The sequence below is a fragment of the Trichoderma breve genome, chromosome 1 (assembly GCF_028502605.1).
Source record: "Trichoderma breve strain T069 chromosome 1, whole genome shotgun sequence".
NCBI classification, from domain to species: Eukaryota; Fungi; Ascomycota; class Sordariomycetes; order Hypocreales; family Hypocreaceae; genus Trichoderma; species Trichoderma breve.
In genome coordinates, this window is record NC_079232.1 from 5547618 (window position 1) to 5570687 (window position 23070).

Consider the following 23070-nt stretch of genomic DNA (forward strand, 5'->3'; position numbering starts at 1 on the left):
GTCTAGGGCGAAGCGTCTCTACGCACATATGGAGCAATTGTGGATAATCGTTCATGTTATCATTTCACGTTGGAGGACATTCTTCTCAAAGTGTCATGCTGGTTATGGTATGCAGTTCACCAAGAAAAGAAAAACCAGGAAAACGGAAGGAAAAGGAGAAAAAGAAAAGAAAAAAGATGGTTTGTTTTGTTTGTTCAATGGGTTGGCTATGGTTGGATTGTTTGTTCACTGGATTGGTTATGGAAAGATTGTTTGTTCAATTGCTTGGTTATAGAAATACTTTTTGTTCAATCGGTTGGTTATGCGTAGATATCTACCTAGGTAGGGAAAATACAAAAAAAAAGTCTGCTTTCGTAACCACCTTGTGCACAATGCATGTTAGCTCTGTGATACATCACCGCATGGCTTTCTTTCAAGATGATGTGTCTATGGTCGTCTATTGTACTGAGTATCCATGATATTGTGATGTATCGAATGGTGACACTTGATAGTGCCCATGTTCATATCATCTGCATTGTAGCCTCGCGTTTTAAATTCCAGCAATGTTGAGCGGTAGTTTGCTTCAACATCATCCCATATGCAAGCGAGAATATAGATAGAGAACAAATAACACACACTGAATCTAGTTCCCTTCTCTATTGTCACTCCACTGCTATTTTCGAACGTGACGCGATGACGAATAAAGTCTATCTCATCAACAAGATTCACTTTCTGGCGCCGCAGCAACAGTCGTCTGGAGCAACAAAAGTATAATACACGAGTATTCATGGTGAGATAGGGGCGTCCATTTAATCTTGATGGCGTAGTTCGGAAATTTCCTGCGGCGCGAATCTAGGTTCTTCCAAAACTTTGTCGGATTAAGCCGCAGTCACTGCGTACGTATACCTATATAAACATCAGTCGTTCCCCAGCATTGGCGTTTATTTTTTTTTTTTTTTTTTTACCCTCCCACACACAGATCCTTTTACTACGTCAAATCAGTCTCACCTCACTATATCGCGAATACCGAATCATATTTGCTAGATTCTAACATATCTTGTCTATTATCTATATTCAGACACTATCGATCAACTGAATTCCATCCCTTTAGTAACGATGGATCCACAAGAAGGAACCCCCGGAACAACATTGATATATTTCTTCTTGCACTTCGTGGCGGCTGGAATTGCAAGTGTTGGGATTAACTTTCCGGACATTCTTTGTACAGTAATATTGGCAGGCTCAGATCATTGGAATTTCGAAGCTTTCATCTCCAGTGATGTGGTATTGATGTGGACCTCAATTTATCGGCTCTACCTCTATTCTGAGATGATGGAATATCTACTCTGGCTTTATGTCAAATTCTTCTTAGGTCAAAGCACGGAATTCACCAGGGATGTCTATAAACCCATGTATGTTAAACCTCAGCTTATACAGATGGGTGCAGTAACGTATGTATACCAAGTATTGTTGCCTCAAAGCTCAGTGGCACTGTCATTCATGGGAAGGTGAGAAGTATTGGGGACAGGGAGGAATATCAAGTAATTTAGATATACATTGGGTATCTGAGAAGATGTTATGTAGTTATAAAACTGTGGATTATGTCTAAATAATATGAAACCCCTCACTAGGTGCACGCTTGTAAAGATGGCCAATATGCCGAGTCAAGATTTGAAGCCAGCTTCGGCTTTTCCCGCGCTCTTTTCAATAGTAAACCAGGTTGGTAATTGTTCGTCATCCCCTAACTCAGTGTTGGGTAATTTGTCGATGTAGGTATCCGCAGGAAGGAACATCATTGCTCTTGGTGTAGTAGGATTAAATTTCGACTTTGTAGATCTTGGCTCAGACTTAGGAGACAAAGTGTTGACGGTGGGTTTGACAAATGGGGCATCACTTCTACCCATCTGCCCATTTGCAGCAGGATGTGAGAAATGATCATTGGCTCCGATCAATACGTCTGTGGTAGCAGCCCGTTGAGTCAAAACGTGATTCAGTCCCGTTTTCTTCGTTCCTCTCTGTCCCTCGGTGATATCATAAATCCGGTTAGTTTGGAAATCCGACGTCACATCTCGGATAGAGTGTCTTCTTTGGCCGGATGGATCAGATAGCCGTTTGGAGGAGCCATTAGTAGAAGCAGATTGGCGACCATGAACCGGACAACTAGGACAACTAATAACCTCGACTCTCTCAAATTCTGACTCCCCAGGGGCACTCTGGGGGTGTTGATGTTGACACTCAGTGTGAGAAAGCACATCATCAGACGGGTGTTGTGAGTCCTTGTCGAAGTGTCGCTTTCCAACTCTGGAGTGCAGTATCGTATTTATCACAGAGTCCGCAGAGGTGGCCCTTTCAGACTGTGGATCAAATTTGGCTGCGTCGGTAGATGCAGCTCTCCGTTTAGGCTGACGGCCTCTGCTTACAGAGCGTGCGGATTTCGTGATTTCGCGGTTGATCGGAGTAGCCTTTTGTTTGGCATTGTTGGTAAATGCTTGGTGACTAGCGATACTGTTGTTGCCATAGCCTCCCGGCTTAGAGCCATCATCAGACACCTGTGAATACGTATTGGGAGGAGTTGCTCCAATTGTAGAACTTCGGTAATAGTCTACCGCTACGGGCGTTGGTATGTATGCTCGAGTCCCAGGCCCCAAGAGACTAGGGCTCGCAACAATGGGTATCATATGATCCATCGCAGAATCTGCTCTAGTACTGTGCTGGCCATCGTTTGCCAGATTTAGAGACAAAGGACGGCCAATAGCTAGCCCGGTTTGATGATAATCCATGTTCTGTCTATTCCTCGACTCGGCTCGTTGAGAGATTTGCTCGATATGCTGCGATACTGCGCTCGGGATGTTTTGCGGGCTTAGTGATGAATCAGATCTGCCTCTAATCCCCGAGCGACTGGCATTCCGTGACTTCGGCGACGAGGGCCTTGAAGGATTCTTCCCATTGGGGGGCTTTACGCGCTGCTTCTGCGCCTCTGTGGACGATTTTGACTTTCCAGTTCTATTGGACGACGTGTTCGATCTCGGAGACTGTGAATATTTGGATCTGGTCTGCTGTAGCACTGGGCCGTCGTTTATGCTCTCAGTCTCCCTCGTTATATTCGTCAAGGGAGTGGTGTTCTTGATCGCCGCCCATGGAAAAGGTTCTGCTTTTCGCCCGACCGGTGTGCTAGGAGTCCACTCTCCACCGACGACAGGAGTCCGAATTATGCTGTCGTGTGGTCGCCAAAACCAGCGGGGCGACGTCGTAGATGCAGCAAATGGAGATGTCGGAGAGAAGGAATCTGCACCGTGGCTAATGGTCACATTGCCGCCATAGATACGTCGCTCAAACTCATTCTGGAAGGAGTTTGAGGGATATCCGCTCAGGGGAAGGCCACTGTGAGGATATGGTGTGCTGTCTTCTGGTGGTCTTGGATTGGAACGAATTGTTTGCGTTGAGACCTCCGATTCATTGGATTTGACTGATTGTATCGACTCTGCAGATCTTATGGATATTGCACTTGGAAGGTTATCCTCAGAAGTTTGCTGATTTTGTGTCGAGGCTGGTGACTGCGGAATAACGAGTCTTGGACGAACAGCCATGGGGGTTGGACTAGGGGCAGAAGGAGTTGGAATATTGCCATCTGCTGCATTAGTCGTCTGGTTATGGTCGACTGATTCGAATGGGGGTGGGATTGAGATAGAAGGCGCTCGTCGTTTCGCTGTTTGCTTGGTGGAAGATTTTTGCTGGGGTTCCCCAATCAACTGAAGTGGAGATGGTTGTTTGCGTTTCGTAGTATCCAGCACTTGAGGGGAGATCGAGGTATCGGTAGGCGGTGACTGCTGGATCACAGACGGATCTAGAGCTTCAATAACATGTTGTGTCTTAGTGTATACTGGGGTCTGGCCATTGGTATGAGAAGGCAGTTCGAGCGCGCCAACAGGTTTGTTCGAAGCACTGGCGTCTGGTCGATAAACCATCTTGGCATAAGGCGGGTTGGTCGTGTCCACAACCAGCAAGTCTTTTTCACCCCTCCCCAGCAGACCATATACATTCACTTCTCCCTCCTGTATGCCTATAACAGCACTGGTGCCGGTGTATGTTGCTTCATCTTCGACGCCGGTGCGATTGCAAAAGACGACGATGATTTCGTCTTCGTTATTAGAGCGGATAAGGGGTTCTAATCGCGTGACCCAATATGTCAATGTATCCATGTCTGGCTCATTGGGCATTCGACTGTAGTGGCGGCGATCCTCTCTGGTCATCCATGCCATGGAAACAATGACAAGATTGGATTCGACTTCAAGTACATGAAAGGCGAACTCGAATGCGTGCCATGGTGTTTCAAATTTATAAGGACTAAGAAATGTAAATTAGCACACGACATATGACGGTGGAAGAGTACAGGTATGTTGAAGCTCAACACCTGCTGACTTACTTGATATCCATGCCTTGTAACACGCTGTTAGCAAAATGTTGCCTAGAATAGGAACGAAAGTTTGGTTGCGGACTCACAAATGCCAATAGAAGTATTGCCGAGTCCTGGAATATATCCATCGTAGAATCCACGATTCCCTTCTAACGCCCATGACTCATCTGTGTAGTAAAGGAAAGACTTTCGATAATTGGCGATTGTTTCGCCATCACCATTCACCACGATGGCCGAGTTGTAGTACTCGGGGCCGGTGGGCCACTTGGGAGACACATCGACTTTCTCTGGGTATCCAACAAGAACGGTGCAGTTGTACTTCAAGGCCATCGTCCGAGCCCATAGCGCAGTAATGCCTGAGCCTGAAGGCTCAAGAAATGGTGAGATGTCTTGCAGCGACTTGAAATTGTAGCCTAGCGGAAATCAGGTCATCTGCCAAACTCACTTGGTGTTTTGTCGCCGCAATATATGAGGTGAGAGCTCAGGGAGCAGACATAGAGTGATTCATACCAGAAAACGCCAGCTCGGGCAAGACAAGAAGGTCCAGATCCTCTGGATTTGCTTTGGAGAGCACTGCATCGGCACGGTTCAGGTTGTTGTCAACATCGCCCACCTGGGGTGCAAACTGCAGGCACCCGATTCTCATCTTCGTCGAAACGCCTCGGACCGCAAGACCAAGATAACCAAGCCAGCCTCTTCCCTTTCCCCTAGCCTCCTAATATCTGTGCGAGAGAGAGAAAAATTCCGTTTCAGGGTCCGTATTGTCAAGTTTCAGTAGATATTGAAGAATAGGAAGAGGCGGGCTAGAAGCGCATCGAGATGGATGTGAGGGGTGGATGTCTCTTAGTGTGAATGGGAGCCTCAAGATTATTTATCTCCCCTATTACGGCTGGGAAAAATCGAAGCAAGGGCTGTTAGTAAAAACATACTACAAGTACTGCTTATTGCGCCTTTTATGCCAAGTAAGGAGGTGGGAGGGTCAGGAAGCAGCGGAACTGTCGTAGCCCATCTGTCCTTGACAAGTTCGCTGTCGTTATGTATGTTGGTTGAACATCTGTAGCAGTGCGCATGTGGGTACCTGTAATAGCCAACGGTAGGCCAATATTAACCGCTCAGTGACAACCCCGCTGCATCCTGATCAACTGCTGTTGGCGCGGATTGGCTGCAGACTGGAAACACCTGCTGGGCGCGAACAGATGGTGGGAGTCTTAGCCTATTAGAGTAAACGAGGAATAACACTAGCCGGGGGTAATGGGCCCATTAGCATGTAATTTGAACCAACACTCGGTTGCATTGAAGAGAAATTCCTGTGACAGCTTACCAACCGAAGCATACTTCTCGTCGTCCAAAAATCATGCCCAAATCTTCACTTTACATGCGGACTCAGTAGAGAGTTTACTCGTGTGATAACAACACATACAGAAGTAAAGATATTGTTAGATACCTAGTATCTAGGTAGGCAGAAGATGGGTTCAATAGCACCAGGCATGTACGAAGTGCTGCGTGCGTCGTAAAGTAACTCGTTCCTCAATTAGTCAACGCGGCAAGTAGCTCTCCTATAATGATTTATTTAACCGTTTATTATTTAGCATGCGAAAGATTTCAATTCCACACTTTTCGTTCATTTCCAGCATACGTTCATTTCTTTTATCCATTCTAGTCATACGTCCAATATTTTGCTACAATTCATATAGGCACGTAAAGCTGCTGCTTTTGACTTATTGCGACAATAGGTACTTTGCTTATCTGAACACCACGCCCCCTTTTTAGAAAGGAAATTACTACGACACAGTATTTTCTTACCAAGTGCCAATACCTAATAGACAGCACGTAAGTACCTATGGAACTACCCAAGCAAAAACTGCCTACTAAATTGCAGGGCGGAGTTTTGACATTTCTCAACCTAAGCGAATACACATTGAGCGATGACGAAACGCAATGCCTATTCGGTAGTTTGCTCGAATAATGTATGGTCAGGAGGATTAGCCGCCAAGCCGTCGGCGGCAACGAAGCGTCAAATCACTAGCCGGAAAAACGAAGCAGACATCTGGATAGAAGGTAGGTACGGGATAGGTATAGGTTATGTTAACACCGTCTACCATTACCTCTTTTTTCTCTCCTTTGCAAATATGAAGCGGTGAAATAATAGAACGACAGCATGAACTACATTAATCTCTCTAAATATCATACGCCCTCATCCATCTCAAATATCCGAGAACGAGGTAAGTACTACCATTATTGTTGTAAGAGTGGGCGTGTATTGCAAGAGAACAGCGATAAAGGCTAGAGGATAATGAAATCCTTCAAATAATAGATTGTACATTTATCAGCTGCCCCTGGCAACATATTGCTATGAAAAGAAGATACATCTGAGGGTGATAGAAAAACACAGTGAGTATTTGACTCTCATTGAGAGAAAGGTCAGAAGAAAATGCACAAAGAGCGCAGATACAATGACGAAGTAGAAGACAAATGTCAAAGAAGAAAAAAAGAAGCAGATAAGTCATTTAAATGATAAAGAAACGAAAAAAAAAAAAAATTGCTGAAGAGCATAGAGACCATGGCTCTGTTGATGTGCACCAGTTCAGTTAGCTCTTCCCTTGTCCACTTCGCCGGTGTTTTGGCCGCCCTTTGGAGACATTCCATATGCTTCATTCCGGCACTCTTCCTGTAAATTTTCAACGCCATGAGATGTCGTAGAAGGGCGAGTAGGAGTGTCCACCGCAGCAGTTGGATATCGTTGCATCAATGGATACATGGTGAACACATCGGAATATGGTGCGGTGCTATAGTACGACTGTCCGAACGAGTTGTACATAAGAGGACCACCCTGTGGTGTCATGGAGTGAGCCATCAATGATTGGATCGGGTGAAATCCATAAGGCGAATAGGTATAAGGCTGAATGATTGGGTAGAAGCAAGATGCCGCTGACTCAATACTATACGCCGGAGAAGGCTCTGCAGTAGTCTTTATCGGAGACTTGGTTGGAGTTTCCAAAGTTTTTTGATCGTCATTTGTCGCGCTGTTCCCAAATTCGACGTCCTTGGAATCGCGGAGATGCTCATCTAACTTGCCTCGGTAACTGTCGTTGGAACAAAATTCTGGTTCGTGCGTGCTTTGGATAGCTTTTGGTCCTCTTTCTTCCTCTTTGACTTCGGCATTGTCAGTCAAATTCTCCTGTTGTATTTCATCTCTGCCCTTGGTGGTGCTGCGCTCTTCTACTTCTTCAAGCTCGGTCTCCTTGACATAGCTAATAACCGGTAGCTGGCTAGTGGAGCTATACTTCGGATTTATTGGGAGGCTAACAAAGGCAGCAGAGCTCTCATCGCTGATGGTAGGTCTGGTAATGGTGGAGTGGGTATAGCGTCCAGCATTTGTTTGAGGAAGAGGATGAGACCCATCTGCCTTTGTAGGAGAGACTTCATTATCCTCCTCGTTGTCGAGCACGGTTGGAAGATATGTTGCTGATAACCCTGCAGTTGGAGGAATGAAACTGTCAGCAGTCATAATACGGTTGCCACGACCATGGTGATTGCCCCCTTTGTTCCCATGCCAAGTAGATGGAGCGCCAACGAATGCTCCTCTTTGAGAGCCATTAGTGGCGTAAGAAGGCCCATTGAACATTCTCGTACGCTTCCTCTCAACTTTGATAATATGGCCATCAATAGGCTTGCGGTGCTATTAGAAGCGTTAGCGATAGCCGCATCAATGTGTAGGACCTCTGCCAAAAGACAGAGCCAACTTACATAATTCATGATAGCGTTGTCAATAGAATCGGGTCGGACAAACTCTACAAATCCAAAACATGTTGTAGTAGCTAAGTTCAATCGTTAGTCCGACTCATGAGCAAGCGTATAAAGGAACACTTACTCCTGTCACCAACTTGAGGAATTTCTTTTGTCGCAACCTCAACACAGAGCACTTTGCCGCACTGGCTTGCTAGAGACTTCAGAATATCCGCCGTCATATTCAAGGGTAAATTGCCAAAATATGCCGATCGACGGTCTTTCTCGTACTGTGCATAGCTCTGCTGGTCGCTTTTCTTGTGCTGCTGCCGAGTCTCAGCCTTGGGGTCGTATGCGTCAACGCGAAAAACCGGGTGGCCCTCAAAGGCCTATAATCGCGGAATCAGATGTTAGCTCGATTCTGATACAAATTAAGCTGGAAGAAGGAGGCGATAACCAGTCAGCATACATTACATACCTTTGTTACAGATCGCGAAGAGTCATAGCGTTTGTAATGAACGACAATAGCAGGCGGGAAATTCTCTGCCTTGTGGCCGTTGAGATCCAGAGGATATGCCTTGGCTATTGGTCCTAGGGCACCAAGAAGATCTATAGCTTCTTGTCTAGTCGTTTCAGCTCCAGAGAGCTTATAAACAAGAAAGCATGCTATGGAGGACTTTGGTTAGTTTGCCATCTTGAAACGACCGAAGAGGAGTGGTATAGCTACAATGAGCGGTGGCTTTTTCGACGCGACAAGGGCGACCGAGTATGACAGAGCCGTTTCCATGTTTTCCGGCGTTCTCGGCATCGGCATCACACTGTAATCGAGTTAGCAAATAACATGTGCTTGTTAAATCAGACGTACTATCTCTGCTTACTGTAAATTGACAAAAAGCAAATGGCATCTGGCGACTATCTCGACGAATCTTGACGAAAACGGTACCAAACTGCGAGAAGTACTTGGTAACTTCGATTTCCAGCTTTCGATCGTCAAAGGCTTGGGTTAGACTTGAAAGTGTTGGTTAGCAAACGCTTGAGGATGGGACTTTGGTGATATAACAGCAACTTACTTGGCGACAAATACGCAGGCTGACGATGGATAAATATTCTGAGCATCAACTTGAAGAGGGTCACGAGGAACCAGAGACCAGTTGCCGACGTCTGTTTGCAAAGCCTGTTCTTCGCTCCCGTTTGAGGCCTCCTCAGTGCTACGCTCATCTCCTTTCGAGGACGAGACTCTACACTCCGCTCCTGATACTGGTCGATCGGTAAATACATCATCATTGTTGGTATCTCCAACTTGAAAGGCAAGTGAGCTAGACAAACAAGTTTAGTATACAGCATGAGAAATCAAGGGCACAAGGCTGAGGGTAGAGGCATGAATACCTTTCATGCTCGGCACACTTGGCACTCTGGGCAATCAAGTTGCCGGACGAGGCAGGTCGCTTAGGACTTTGACACTGTTAGAACCCGAGGAATCCTTTTCTCTGAAGACAATACAAGCTTGGGAATGACTGACGTGTTATCCTGTTTTGGCAAGCTACGTGGGCCTTTGCAATTTTAGCGACCGAGAAGAAGGAAGCGAGAAGATATAGCATGCTACTTACCAGGGTTGAAAACATTCTCTTGATCAGACGAGAGCTGGCGGAGGATGTCGAAGGACGACGCTTTCATGAGTGTCATCTTCGGATGGCGAAGAGAAGAATGCGCTGGCATCTTTGCCTTTCTGAAAACATGTGTCAATGTTTGTGATTAAGGGAAAGAAGTAGAAGTTGGCAGTGAAGAGAGAAGAAATAATGTAATGTTAACAGATAAAAGAACAGCAGTGGAGAGATGGAAGGGAGGTGGAAGAGAAGTAAATTGTGGGAAAAGAGAGGAAAGTAAAGCGAGAGCGCAAAGAAGAAAGGGGAAAAGAAGGTAGAAGTAGAAAAAGAGAAGATGGATAGAGGCCGCGTGTATGTACGCAGGTTCAACCTACTTGCTTTCAAAAAGAGGGACTAGTAAAAGAAACTCTGCCTAATGCAATGAAAACTGGCCCAAAATCGGCCGCGATGGAGTTCAATGGACAAAACGCGACTGGGGTTCCCTCCAAGAAAGAGAGAAGAGTAAATATAGGGTAACGACTGAGAAACAGATGATTCTGAGAGCAGTTTTGGACTGCTTTGTAGTGGTGGAAGACTTGCAAATCCGGATGAGGTTTGGCCTTGAAAATGGCGGTTGATAGTGGACGATTTGAAAGTTGAGGATTGGAAGTGAAGTGGAGAGGGGGGGTAAACATCAAATGGATTGGAGATGGACTGATTGGTTGCCCGGAAACCCAATCACAGCAGTGCCAGCAGATGGCAAGAAATTGACAGTAAAACAGCCTACAGTTGGCACCACTTTTGGTAGCAGCCGTCAACTCCCTGAGGTTAGGGGAAAGGCCAAGTAAAGGCCAATAGCATTAGTGATAATTGTCCAAAGCAATATGCATCAAAATTGACTTGAAAATTGTAGAGTTGTTATCGTAGAATTCAAAACTCATCTAATGGAGATTGGAGATATAATCATGAAGGGACTCCAGCGTACGCAATCTTTCAAAGAATTTTGGGAGGCTATCTCGGCTTTTTACCAACTTTAGGGCATGTGAGAATCCTCATATCAAGAAGACAGCTGTTGAAACAGCTTTACCCATGGCATATCACTCATTTTATGAACACAGAAATTTCAAGACTACTTTTATGAAATATCACATTAATTAGAATAGTAATCATACCACAATGAGTTGCGTCGGCTACCATTCGAAACACTCTACCGAAACCCCCACAATTGAGTCCATTCAAGCTTCCTGTCAATCAGCAAATCGTGCACAAACTAATCGATTTGTATGCTACCTCATCAAGATATTCTAATATATTCCACTCTCCTACTGTAATTCTTGAGTACTACTAATACATTTACCGGTCCAGTTCCATTGTACTTTACATTTTCAAGTCTTTCTGCGTCAGCATCGTTACACGTCAAATGCCTGTGATACAGCATATAGTATCACATCCATTGATAGCATGGATTTATCTCGTTTGTTCTACCACCCAGAAACCGAGAAACCTAAGCAGCTACTTGGACGCAGGCTTCCATCCAGCTCGTCTCGCCTGCTCCTTGTCGATAGCTTCCTTCTCTTCCAGATATGCTTCCAAAGTTGTGGGAGATGTTGTGCCCCAAACTCTCCACGCGTCCGATTCGAATGTGACCGCATTGACCTGTCTGGAGAGCACCACATATTCCACCTTGTCTTGAATCTTAACGCTGCCAGGGATCGTCTCTCCTGTAGACGCATCATACCGAGACACCTGCTGGGTGGATGAAATGGCAACAACGGCTTGTTCTGTCATGAGGTTCTTGTCGTACATGTTGATCTGGTGGATCTGATGTGCTATTCGCTTGGGATAGAAGAGCGAGCTGTTGTACTTGGTAACCTTGAAGTGAACCCGCTCTCGAGGATTCCGGCGGTCTATTGCCGCAATGAGCTTCTTTGCAAAGTCATTGACGCAAATTCTTTCGAGTGTCGCTTTGTCTCCCGCAGCAAAAGCCTCTAGCACTTCCTGATATAGAGCCTTGGCCGTAGGCGCAATCTTGCCGCGGCGGGCTTTCCACTGAGGTCGAGTCGTCCAATTTGGCATGGATTTCAATTTGAAGTTGAGCAAAGAAACGGTTTCAATCACCCAATGTCTTAGCCTGCTCCATTGATATTGCGCGAAATCTGCAGGGTTTAGCGGCAGACGAAATAACGGGAGGGTTACAAATGTGCCTAGCGAGAGAGAGTTTTGTGTTAGCCAGAGTGCATTCAGCTACATCGCCTGTTATGGTAAAGGTATAAGACGCCAATTTCATCATGAGACATCATGAAAGCAAGGAGACAGATGGTTAGAGAATTGAGGACATGCGCGAACCTGGAAACAGCGGACCCCCTCCATCCTTGAAGTACTCTGCGTTTGCCATTTTCTGCAACTGCGAGATGCTCTGTTCTTTTGTCATCCTGCTTGAGCCAGCACGAGCCGCACGATCCATCTCTCTCATTGTTCTGCTCCTTGATGGCTGTGTCGCATATTGTCGAAGCATCTGCGCGGCCAATGGCCTTGCGGCGCATCTTGGAAGATTATTCGCAGTGCCATGGCGAAGTGCCGGTGCCGCGATTGAGCGCATTGCGGAGGCGGGAGACATGATCTTGATTAAATCGTACAAATGAGACAGTGGAAGAGACTTCTTCTGCCTTTTTTCAAAGGAATTATGCCCGATTCTCAGCATCCAAACATCGTCATCATCCCACCAAGACAATCTCTAAAAAGCCGGCCCAGGTGTTGAACTTCTGCGGTTGGATGAATTTGGTGGATTAATAATAATCCAGATGCCGACACACCCTGTGCGGGGTGTTAGAATGGTCAGGCTTCTCGCTAAGAGCCAAGATTCACACCACCTGCCACGTGCGAATCTCTAGCCTCTTCATGTTTGGTCTTTCTCTCAACACCAAACGGCTGCACATCGTCTCCCGCAATCAGATGTAAGGCTGAGAGATTTGTCTGCTGTGTAATTCACAACGCAGAATCTCTCATGTTACTCAACTTCAGGTGAGCCGATTGGCTCGTCCGCTGTTACTGTCGTCAATACGCTTGTTTGCCCATCATGAGAGCCACGCAGCCTCTTCTTGCAAAGAGCTTCCTTGCGCGGAGCTTTGACGAGCTCAAGAGGCGCTCCAGTATAGGTAACTAGCATCACGCCCTCTGATTGCATATACATGCCTTCGGATTCCTCAAATGCTCTCGAAGTCGCTAACATTCGCATCATCAGCCTGGAACCTCGACGCCGTCAAGGGTCCCTCAGGCCCCCGCGAGCTCTACGACTTCCACAGCGCCGATTCCGTGAGCAACTGCATTGTCATGTCCGACAAATTGATCGGCGGCTCCTCCACCAGCAGTCTCGACTTCATCCATTCTTCGACTTCCTCCTCCTCACCGTCTCACGCACGCTTCTACGGCCACATCTCGACCTCACTCCCACCAGATCGCTTGGCAATTCAGCGGACAGGCTATGCGGCGTTTCGGACACCAGACCAGCCGCCCACAGTCTTCGGTCGCTCTGTTTGGGATATAGACCCTTACATATATCTCGCATTGCGGATCAAATCCGATGGCAGAGCATATTACGTCAACGTACAGACAGAGAGTGTGGAGCCAACAGACCTCCATCAGCATCGGCTATTCACAAAGCGCCCTGGGCAATGGGAAACGATTCTCATTCGGTGGAATGACTTTGTGCGCACAAACCATGGCTTCGTCGTTGAGCCACAAACAGAGCTTTTAAGACAAAGAGTCTATAGTGTAGGCATCGGGCTGACGGATCGCGTGGAAGGGCCCTTTGAGCTCTGCATCGAGAGAGTGTGGGCAACAAATGGAGCTGAAGAGACACGCACGACGAAAGAAACACAGGAGGGGGAACTGAAGAACAGGAAGGGCGAAAAGATTCAGTGGTGAAATCGCAGCAGTAGCATGTTGGACTAATTCCATGCAAATGATTGATCCACCATGTATGAGCGAGAAGATTATCCGCTTCGTTGGCATACGAAACTACGAAGCTAGATGATATGATTGAGCAAGGCGACATTGTTCAACTTCGCCCACAATATATCTAGTTAACTGTGATCAATCTGAATGGCTTCATTCAACCAAGGTGGTCCAAGCTAAACAAGCTATTGTGGACCAAAACCTATTCACTTTTGGCAGGCTCTCTTGTTTACAGGAGACTTACTCATTCCCTTTCAAATACAGGATTCCCGATCTTGTTCCAGCAACGTTTTTTCAAGCAAGCAGATGTCCATGTTTCAACAGAGTATTCTCGATCGAGCAAGTTGTTATATACTTGTTTAGACAATGTTATTTTGGTCAGTCAATGTGGCCTCGGCTGAATGATCTCGTTGTCCAAAGGCAACGATCCAGCTTCGCTGAAGTACTCACGACCACCACCGCCTGTGAACTTCCACTATAGCTGACCGCAATCAACGGGCACGTAAACACTTTCGTAGAAATCAGACTCATAGTCTCATATGCATTCGACTATATGACGCATCCATCAAAAGTGTTTGAGTTGCGTTAGGTATCATTACATGCAATATCATATCGAAACCAGTCCCAGGGCTTGCTACCTTCACTCTCCTCCTAGTAAGCCTGCTTGCCATTCCCAAATAATTTCAGCTTCCTGTTTTCTCCGAAACCACAGTACAAGCTTATGGCAGTGTTGTCAAGTAAACGTGGCCAATGCTCCCCCTTCTTCGAATACACAACGTAATGGAATGCGGGCACCGTGCATGATATAACTTGGTCACCTAATTCAAAAGGTGCAATAGAATCCATTGTGTGGGTTATATTGGTTGTTAGGGGGTAAGCCGGCATCTTCTAAATATAAGCAAGATGTCGGGACATAAACTGCATGCGGAAACATACCTTTCTCGCCTTCGTTCTCCTGGTAGTCCGGCATCTTATCAATATCCCAAGGATTGCCGACATCGATCGTATCGCTCTCAGTCATCCTGAAATATCACATTTGCGGCATCTCAATCTGATATTGTTGTGCGGCAGTAGAAGATGCGTAAGTGTAATTGTAAAGCCGCGGTGTGTCTGGATATACGAACTGCAGCGGGAGGTGATTCAGTACATTGAGATCGTCGACTAAATGAGACTTGACCCCTAGGACTGGCACTCGTTTCTCTTCGTAGTGTGTACCTAGAAGCTCTTTGGCTGCTTGAAACGGGTCTGCTTCTATTACTTTAATGAAGTTTGGCCTTTTTGTTATTGAAAAGATGAAAAGAGAGCCAGGCGAGTTCTGATGCCACTGCTACCAGCTTCTTTTTCTTTTTATGTTATTCTACTACTATACTAGTAACAGTGTGACCATTTGCCCAAGAAATTGGTTCAGCGAAAATATGAGGTTACAGCAAGATAATTATGAATGCTGCGAGAAAAAGGTATCCCAGTCTCCGTCAGAGCCCTGTGTAGTGTTGGGAGTTACATGAGCCCAGTTCTGCTGCCAAGCACTCAGAAACATTGGAGTGTCTTGGGGTAATCCGAATTCAGTGTTAGGTATGGAAATCGAGGCGTTGCCTACAGCTGTGGGAAATAATTCATTGCTCAAAGGCCACTCAGTAGTTTCAGGAGCAAAACTATTTTGTGAAAGCTGTTGGTGATTAGGCATATTCAATCTTTGGCCGTGTTGGTAAAAATGAGATTGAGGAGCAAGTGTCGTTTCTTCGAATTGAATACTGGCTTGAGCTTGCGATTCAGATGGTGAAACAATGGTTGCTTCAGTGTTAAAGAGAAGATGCTCCTGGAGCGGTTGCTGGATTTGACCCGTCGAGTATGGTCGTAATGCGCTCTCCTCTTGTGATTGGTAGAGTATTGATGCTGCTCCTTGTGTATCTCTAAACTCTGTGGGAACTTCGTGCACGTTTTGGTGGTGATATTCGATCTCAGAAACTAAAAACTGTCAGATCCAGTTACCGAACTTGGAAGAGGAGCCATACCGTTGTCATTATATTCGTAGACAAAAGATGCGCAATGTTTCCGGATATCATCCTCATTATGGCAGTGACGCAGGGTATAGGTGATTGCCTCGGCGCCGTTATCCATCACATATGATAGAGAAGTGCTGTCCCCATCATGTCCGTTAACGGCCCATTGGCCATCGGGCCGTGGCTCTAGAGCTGTCAAAGCGGAAATTGGTGGAATTTTTGGAGATCTCATGATGGTATCGGTCGACTTGGTATGGTAATTGGCAATGCTAATTGGCAATGCTAATGGAGAAAAGAGGTTTTCAGGTAACGGGATCGGAAATCCTTCAGTGTTTATTTGAAGATTTAGGAGGATGTAAGAGGCGGGAGTATCAACTCAGGAGAGCGGGCAGCTGAAGTATTTCTCCTCAAGAGTGTTTGCCTTGCCTAAAATGTGTTTGTCTAGTAGTAAAAGTGAAAAGAAAGATCGAGAGCAGAAACTGAAGTCCATGGTTTCGCCTCACTTTTCACTCACTTGCATTTCAAGTACTGTGCAAGTACTGTGAATCTTTTCCTGAGGGGGGAGGCCCACGCCACCATTTATATACGTATTCCATGCGGATATCCGCTAAGCACGTCCGTTGTTTGTGTTGGTTCCTTGCCGGATTCGCCATTAGAATCTCCCAATATTCAAATTCATGTGCATATCATATAAAATGTAGCGTAGAGAAAAGTCATATTTCTGATCCAGGTCCTCTACATATGCTTTGGATTGCAGTCTCAGTAAAATTCTGGAAAAAAGCTCAGAAGTCCAATATAAGGGGGAAAGCCATTGTCGGCTGTTGGAATTTTTATTCTGGGCTATTATTTCTTGCCTCAGAAGTATTCGCAACCGTCTGCCAATCTGCATGAGTATTGTGGTTAATCCATATGCCCAGTATAGTAAATAAAAAGGCCAGCATAGAGTTTCTTCATTTTGCCATAGAACTAAATCCTCCTGCCGAGCGTAGTTGACTCTGCTTTCACAACTTGTATACACCATGCAGGAGGGTGCCATATAAATCTACGGCTGGGGTACCGGTAAAATTTTGGAGAAAAACGAGAAGTGGGACGGCTGAAGTTTAGCTCCAACACCTTTGTTTGTTAGCATATTGTTGGTCGAGGGAAAGCCAATTCCTTCCGCCACAGAAGTTGGAGAATGGTCCCAGAGGGAGTGAAAACTGAAGTGGAGGGCGCACTGACCTAGCACTAAATAAAGGGGGGCTGGTGGGTATTCAGATTAACTCACTTGGCAGCTCTCAATAGCCACTAATAAGTGAACTACCATGCAGATTCCAGGCTCACTTGTAGCTCACTATCACCCATAGCTTTTCAATTCTTCGTGGTACTGAACTTTGGAAATGTTTTATTTCTTCAATATTTCCCAATTATCACATCAAATCTATCAACTCTGAATCTACGACTACTCTTTTTTTCACGATACCTCTTCAAGCGCCTTTCGGATTTAGAGATTGGCGCCCCATCATCACCCGCGAATAATCATTCTGAGCCAGCCATCTCTACGTCATCATGGATATGTCACAGCAAATATCTTCTCCGAATCATGAAATTGCAGTTTATCTAGCCGCCATCTGGGATGGACTGAAAGACCAGATAACTCCCTTCCTCAGTGTCCTTTACATCGATGACACTATTTACCGAATGCTGGACAGCCATGGGAGGCGCTATATCGCCAGGAAATTCATGTGAGTCCAATAACAACAGCGAAGATGTTCGCAAGTATTAACCTTACTACAGGGAGCATACGAGAGAAGCCGTAATGTATTGTCGTGATGGTAACAGAGGAGACCGTCATTATCTCGGCCCACCGCGTTATTTTATTGCCAATGGCGGCGTGATACATTCTCCTGATGGCCTTGAGCCAATCTGGGCGATGAACGATGGCTTGAATACTCGCCTTGAAAGCGTCGCAGCTTGCCAACCTACGGTGCCACTTAAGCCAACCAAGATTCCACGCCCTCCCAATGCATACATTTTGTACCGCAAGGATCGGCACAATCTGGTTAAAGCTGCCAATCCTGGTATTACCAACAACGAAATCTGTAAGCTTTCCTCCATCTTTAGTGAGACTCCTCAGCTAATTACTTTTTACTACAGCTCAAATCTTAGGACGAGCTTGGAATCAAGAATCAAGAGACGTACGGCAAAAATATAAGCAGATGTCAGAAGAAATCAAAATCGCGCTACTGGAAAAGCATCCAGATTATCAGTACAAGCCTCGGAAATCGTCAGAGAAACGCCGTCGCACTCGCCGCAGCCAACAAGCGCATGCTATATTGGTCGATGCCAATCTTGCTGCTCCCGACGATGACGCAGTTGAAGGCCATTCTGTTACCTCGGTTTAGTGCCTCACACAATTAGATGCTGAGAAGATTCTGTGCGAACGCCTTCAGCTATGGGCTATCATTCTTGCCCTATGGTATGCGTGCAATAACTATAAATCACAAAGCTTGTAATCTGACGAGTTTCAGGATAAATTTGCAACTATGTTGGATATCCTAGGCGATGATGTGCGCGAAGCAAGTCGATTCCCTCGTTCTCACAATAGCTGGACCTTGTACTGCCAGGGTTGGTTGAGAGAATTTGCCAAATGTTAGCCGGCAATAGGTGCAGCAGTGCTTTGTAAGTGTGCATTTACATCAAATTACATTAGTATCTACATGTGCTAATGTATTGTTACAAACAGCAACTATCATCTTAACGAAGCAGAAGAGCGAGATACCGCATGAGAAGAAATCTTTCTTATAATTTGGTTGAACGGGAAAGACCCAATCACAAACGGAAATATCTAGTCTACAAGTGGAAGGTTAGGACACTCTAAGCGAACAAAAGGGAAGGGAGGCAAACTACGGGCATCACTGCATTTGAGACAGATTGATCACCACAAAGTCACGCATCCAGCTGGAGTACTTAGTAGTCTTAGCTCTACTTGAGATTCATTGCTGTTAATTTGCCATATAGAGCTGTTAGGTAGCAGGACAACAGACACCCAGATTCCACGATTCCTTCATCTCTATTCTACAAGATCATACACAGCAGTCTCCCAAAGCATCGCGTTCCAAATGTACTTCTTCAGGCATCGACATTAGATCTCCCAGGCCTACTCCTTCAGCAAATGCCAATACCAGATCCATTAGTTGCCTTCTTCTGACATAGACACTAAAGCTTTATACTTCTACTCTCTTCACATGAACGCCGCCGAACATCCCGTAGATTTTCGTAAAGGAATATTACGGATGCCACTTGGCATTTCAGGACACCATGAATACGAGTCCAATGCCGCCAAAACAGTTCCAGTGGCAAGCAGACTTCTGTGCTCTCATTGGAAAGAAAAATGCCGCGGACTCTGCAGCCCAGTACGCAGATGCATCCAAGCTCAAATGCAACCGGCGCTCTGCTACGATGGTGATCCGTTCCAGTCGCTACTCCAAATGAAAGTACCGCAACGCCACTCAGAGCCTCGTTCTTTTTCGCCAGAGGGGCCTAGTGGCCGGGCGCAGATATAGAATGACCGTCCTAGAACAAGCGTCAGCCACAAGCCTGTCTGAGCACGTGGTGAATATGATGGCGTCCAGGCAAACAAGAAGGGTGAGGGCGTGTCTCCATCATTGGATCTAGCAACCAACAACATCCGCTAAGAGAAGAGGTGTGGTGGTGAGAGCGAACGAGCCAACAACTGAAAGTCGCAAAAGCAAAAAGCAAAAGCATAAAGCATAAAAATAACTCGCCAAATGCTAGAGCCATGTTCGGAATAGTCATTGGACTCGGCTGAAAACATGGAGGTGGAGGAGGGGAAGAAGGAGGAAAAGCAGAAGGAAAAAGGAAAAGGGAAAGGAAACGGGAGAAAAAAAAAAAAAAAAAAAAGGACGTACCACAATTCACACCTGGTCTCTTCGTGGTGAGGCTGATACAGGGCTCATTATGCTCGCATCGGGGAAGCATCCGTCTTCCCAGAAGTTTCGACCAGGATTCCTTTGCTTGAATCGGGTCAAACACTCTGGCAGCAGCTTCCATCGACTGGGTGGAGGCTTCAGGAGCTGACTTGGCTGGAAACGCTGAATCCGGCAACCCTTCCGGCCAATTACCGCCGCTTGTCTCTAGTGGCAGATTGGCAACCGGGGAAGCTAGCTGGGCCTGGTGTGACGACAGGGGCTCAGAGGGCTGCGTTGTTGTTTGCTCGCCAGAAGATGGGGCGTTGGCATTGGCATTGGCGCTGGCGCTGGCGCTGGTACTTGTGGTCGTGTCGCTGTCCTTTCTCCCTAGCATCCGGTTAGCGGGCGAGGGCTGAAAAAAGCCCTGTAGAGTTTTTTGGCCTTTGATGCCAGCGCGAGAGCTTCTGGCATTCTTCCTTTCCGTGGCGCCCAGATTAGTGTTAGCACCAGTGTCAAGCACTTTGTTGCGCTTCGGAGAGGGTGGTTGAGCACGATCGACGGACCCCGCAGCACGTTTTGTGGATTGCGCCTCTGGCCCCGACCCAGTTGGCGATTTCGAATCTGCGGAGTGGCTAGCGCCGCTCAGTCCGAGCCTGTGATGAGCGTGGCTCGTCGTCGTCTTTGTCTGGCTGCCAGTCTGCTCCAAGCGTGCCAAGTCGGCCACTGGCTCTCCTTCTGGGGTAGACTCTGTGGCGCTGGAAGGCGCCAGTGACGAAGAATAGCTCGACGGCTTAGCGCCAGCTTTCTTCGTAAACATGTCCCGGATGCTCTGTCGCCGGTCGAACTCAGGAATCAGCTTGGCTGATAAAGGCAAGACGTCCTTGAGATGCCATTCACGGAGGCGTCGACCGTCCCTGTCAACCATGCCAGCTGGGTTGACAAGGTTCAGCAACGGCACCTTTTCGGTGCCAGTCGTAACGACATCAGCTAGCGTAGCAAAAACTGGGCAGTGATCAGATCCCATTAGGCCCTCCTGGATGTTGGCCTCTGTGAACCAGTCTTTCAGCCCATTGCTGCAAAGCACGTAGTCGATGCGGCTGCCGTTGTTGGCCGGCCGTGTGTTTCGTTTCGTATCCCAGCATGTGTTCATGCCCTCTCGTGCGGGGTGGAATTCTCTGCATAGATCCCACAGCGTAGGCTGCTCCCGCCCTTCATCCCGATCTCCTTGCACCGTGCCTCCGTAGACCAGATGATTGAAGAGGCGGCGTGAAGGTAGGTTCATCCACTCCTCTATGCTCAGACCTTCTTTTCGAAGGTTCTCGACAACGTTGGTGGAGTCGGGCACGGAGCGACTCACGTTCAAGTCCCCCACCAAAACCACCTCCTTGCCCTCAGCGACCAAGTTTCGCACCCTAGCATCGAGGGCCTGCAGAAACTCCATGCGAAATTCCACCCTTGACTCATCGCGGTTAGCCGGGCTGTAAACACCCAAGAGCACAAAGGCAGGAAATTCGAGAATGACGCATCTTCCTTCGGAGTCCAGTAGCAGTTCGTCGATGTTTCCTGGGAGCTGCCCTGGTCTTGGGTAGCCCCCAATCTGTTGGTCTTTGGGGAGGTTTCGGAACTGTGTCGATGATTTGGGAGGACAGAGCACACCCAATATGCCTTCTTCAGCCCTAATAGGTGCACAGGTGGCATTTCGTGTGTATATGGCAACGCCAGAGTACCCTTTGAAGCGTCATGTTAACTGCTGCCTGCTGCTCCTGTGGACACCACGACGGCGTTGACTTAAATGCACCTACCTTTCTTGTGCCTTGGTAGACTGAAGTATACGTCCCACCCAGGAACCAGAACCATATCATCCGTCAAGTCTTTCCGCTGAATCTTGGTCTCTTGCATCACAACAATGTCGGCTTCGAGAATATCGAACATCGCCTAGGTGGGAGATGACGTATTAGTAGCGAATCAACTCTGGTCAGGATACCTTACGAACCTGAAAAGTACGCTTTTCTCTCCATGGCTGATACCCAAATGGATTTCTGCAATTGTATAAGTCTATAGATTCGCTGCAGGCGTGCGAGAAATGGCGAGACAGACCTTATGCCGTTGACTTGAAATTTGTCAGCGTCGTGGTTATTGTCAACGGATATTTTCGAAGTTCTTACCGTTCCACGTCGTAATACGAAAGCCCATCTTACCTAGAACTATTCCTTCACTCTTGAACACTATCGCAATCTGGCCACTCTTCCACCGCGTGTCGCAACGAGAACATCCCGCTTCACTGGGCCGAATGGGATGAGGAGAATCGATGACGGGAGAATGTGGTTGAGCGGGAGGAGATCCGTGCGCATTAAACGACTGATGGCGCTCAGAAACAATCACATTGAGAGGATTGGCAGTTATAACAGAGTCGCAGAGGCTCACATGCGCCGCCAAGGCACTACATAACAATTCATAGAGAAGACAGGCGGATGAAGCTGCCCCACGCATCGCGAGAGCTTCCCAGCTTCTGTGCGCGAATACGTCACGAGATCACGTGATGGTATCACATTGATGGTGGCCTGGAGATTGAGGCATCCATGGCATGGTCTAGCCGAGCTCCATCGAATATGACCTGATCTCACAATCTGCACTTTATAGACTCAAACATCGACGAATTCGAATCGCCCACGATGTTTGCCGCCCGACAGGTTACCCGCAACGCCCCGCGCTTCGCTGCGCAGCTGCGCGCTCCCATGCAGCGCCGCTTTGCCAGCACCGCCGAGAACGAGTTCATCGCTGAGCGCCAGCACATCAAGGAACACGCCAAGGGCACCACTGGTGAGTGTTCAAGGTCCCGGTCGCACCAATTGGGTTTGAGGGAAGCTTCTAACTGTGTGTCTAGAGCTCTGGAAGAAGATTTCCATCTAGTACGTTCACCGCCGGCTCTCGATTGAGCGAATTTCTACGCCGCCCAGCGATGAATGAGGGGAAAAGCTCTTTGAATGCGCCGATACGTTTGGATCAAGACAAAGAAGGCTGACAAGGTCAAAGCGCCGTCGTTCCTGCGCTGGCTATCGCCGGTGCCAATGCTTACTGGCTGTGGACTGAGCACTGGGAGCACTGGAGCCATCTTCCTCCTCTGCCCGAGCGCACCGAGTACCCCTACCAGAACATCCGCACCAAGAACTACCAGTGGGGTGATGGTGACAAGGTGAGTCGTCGTCTTGCCGTAAATTCTGTGATCTGAATGCTAACTAGTATCACAGACTATCTTGTAAGTTCTTTTGTTGCTCGTCCTCAAGAGCAAGGTTTTACTGCGATCGCCGTCCCACCTTTGGCAAAATACTATGACGAAATGCGTGTGCTAACCATGTTGGAAAAAAGCTGGAACGAGAACGTCAACTACCACAACAAGGACAAGACCAAATAAGCTGGAATAATGGCTCCCGGAGGAAAACTGCTAGTATTTGTAGATTACCCTTTTTGGGACCGCTCTGTATATTTCCCTTGGAGCTTCAATC

At 47.1% G+C, this 23070-nt stretch overlaps 8 protein-coding genes across 8 annotated transcripts; 3 read left to right on the forward strand and 5 right to left on the reverse strand.

Annotated features, from left to right (window-relative positions):
- Positions 1-1643: 1643 nt before the first annotated feature.
- T069G_01636 (carbon-nitrogen hydrolase domain-containing protein) lies at positions 1644-5039 on the reverse strand (the record flags this gene model as incomplete). The annotated part of the gene is made up of 5 exons (XM_056168846.1): positions 1644-2528; positions 2586-4323; positions 4403-4415; positions 4480-4806; positions 4904-5039. 5 exons carry the CDS (start codon positions 5037-5039, stop codon positions 1644-1646), a joined length of 3099 nt encoding a protein of 1032 aa, XP_056034162.1.
- Positions 5040-6977: 1938 nt separating this feature from the next.
- On the reverse strand, positions 6978-9802 carry T069G_01637 (RNA recognition motif domain-containing protein; the record flags this gene model as incomplete). Its single annotated transcript, XM_056168847.1, has 10 exons — positions 6978-8072; positions 8141-8211; positions 8265-8508; positions 8598-8785; positions 8847-8937; positions 8998-9127; positions 9190-9435; positions 9506-9571; positions 9639-9669; positions 9727-9802. The coding sequence occupies 10 exons, from the start codon at positions 9800-9802 to the stop codon at positions 6978-6980; spliced, it is 2238 nt and encodes a 745-aa protein (XP_056034163.1).
- Positions 9803-11214: 1412 nt separating this feature from the next.
- Positions 11215-12301, reverse strand: T069G_01638 (tim44-like domain-containing protein; the record flags this gene model as incomplete). The annotated part of the gene is made up of 2 exons (XM_056168848.1): positions 11215-11906; positions 12049-12301. The coding sequence occupies 2 exons, from the start codon at positions 12299-12301 to the stop codon at positions 11215-11217; spliced, it is 945 nt and encodes a 314-aa protein (XP_056034164.1).
- A 477-nt stretch (positions 12302-12778) lies between these two features.
- On the forward strand, positions 12779-13626 carry T069G_01639 (complex I intermediate-associated protein 30 (CIA30) domain-containing protein; the record flags this gene model as incomplete). Its single annotated transcript, XM_056168849.1, has 2 exons — positions 12779-12857; positions 12944-13626. 2 exons carry the CDS (start codon positions 12779-12781, stop codon positions 13624-13626), a joined length of 762 nt encoding a protein of 253 aa, XP_056034165.1.
- A 1465-nt stretch (positions 13627-15091) lies between these two features.
- On the reverse strand, positions 15092-15888 carry T069G_01640 (uncharacterized protein; the record flags this gene model as incomplete). Its single annotated transcript, XM_056168850.1, has 2 exons — positions 15092-15621; positions 15669-15888. The coding sequence occupies 2 exons, from the start codon at positions 15886-15888 to the stop codon at positions 15092-15094; spliced, it is 750 nt and encodes a 249-aa protein (XP_056034166.1).
- A 1316-nt stretch (positions 15889-17204) lies between these two features.
- T069G_01641 (HMG (high mobility group) box domain-containing protein) lies at positions 17205-18040 on the forward strand (the record flags this gene model as incomplete). Its single annotated transcript, XM_056168851.1, has 3 exons — positions 17205-17380; positions 17433-17737; positions 17793-18040. 3 exons carry the CDS (start codon positions 17205-17207, stop codon positions 18038-18040), a joined length of 729 nt encoding a protein of 242 aa, XP_056034167.1.
- A 1052-nt stretch (positions 18041-19092) lies between these two features.
- On the reverse strand, positions 19093-21760 carry T069G_01642 (endonuclease/Exonuclease/phosphatase family domain-containing protein; the record flags this gene model as incomplete). The annotated part of the gene is made up of 8 exons (XM_056168852.1): positions 19093-19211; positions 19568-19792; positions 19877-20008; positions 20075-21295; positions 21370-21502; positions 21561-21606; positions 21665-21677; positions 21733-21760. 8 exons carry the CDS (start codon positions 21758-21760, stop codon positions 19093-19095), a joined length of 1917 nt encoding a protein of 638 aa, XP_056034168.1.
- Positions 21761-22239: 479 nt separating this feature from the next.
- T069G_01643 (cytochrome c oxidase subunit VIa domain-containing protein) lies at positions 22240-22979 on the forward strand (the record flags this gene model as incomplete). The annotated part of the gene is made up of 5 exons (XM_056168853.1): positions 22240-22387; positions 22452-22476; positions 22601-22760; positions 22816-22823; positions 22934-22979. 5 exons carry the CDS (start codon positions 22240-22242, stop codon positions 22977-22979), a joined length of 387 nt encoding a protein of 128 aa, XP_056034169.1.
- Positions 22980-23070: the final 91 nt, after the last annotated feature.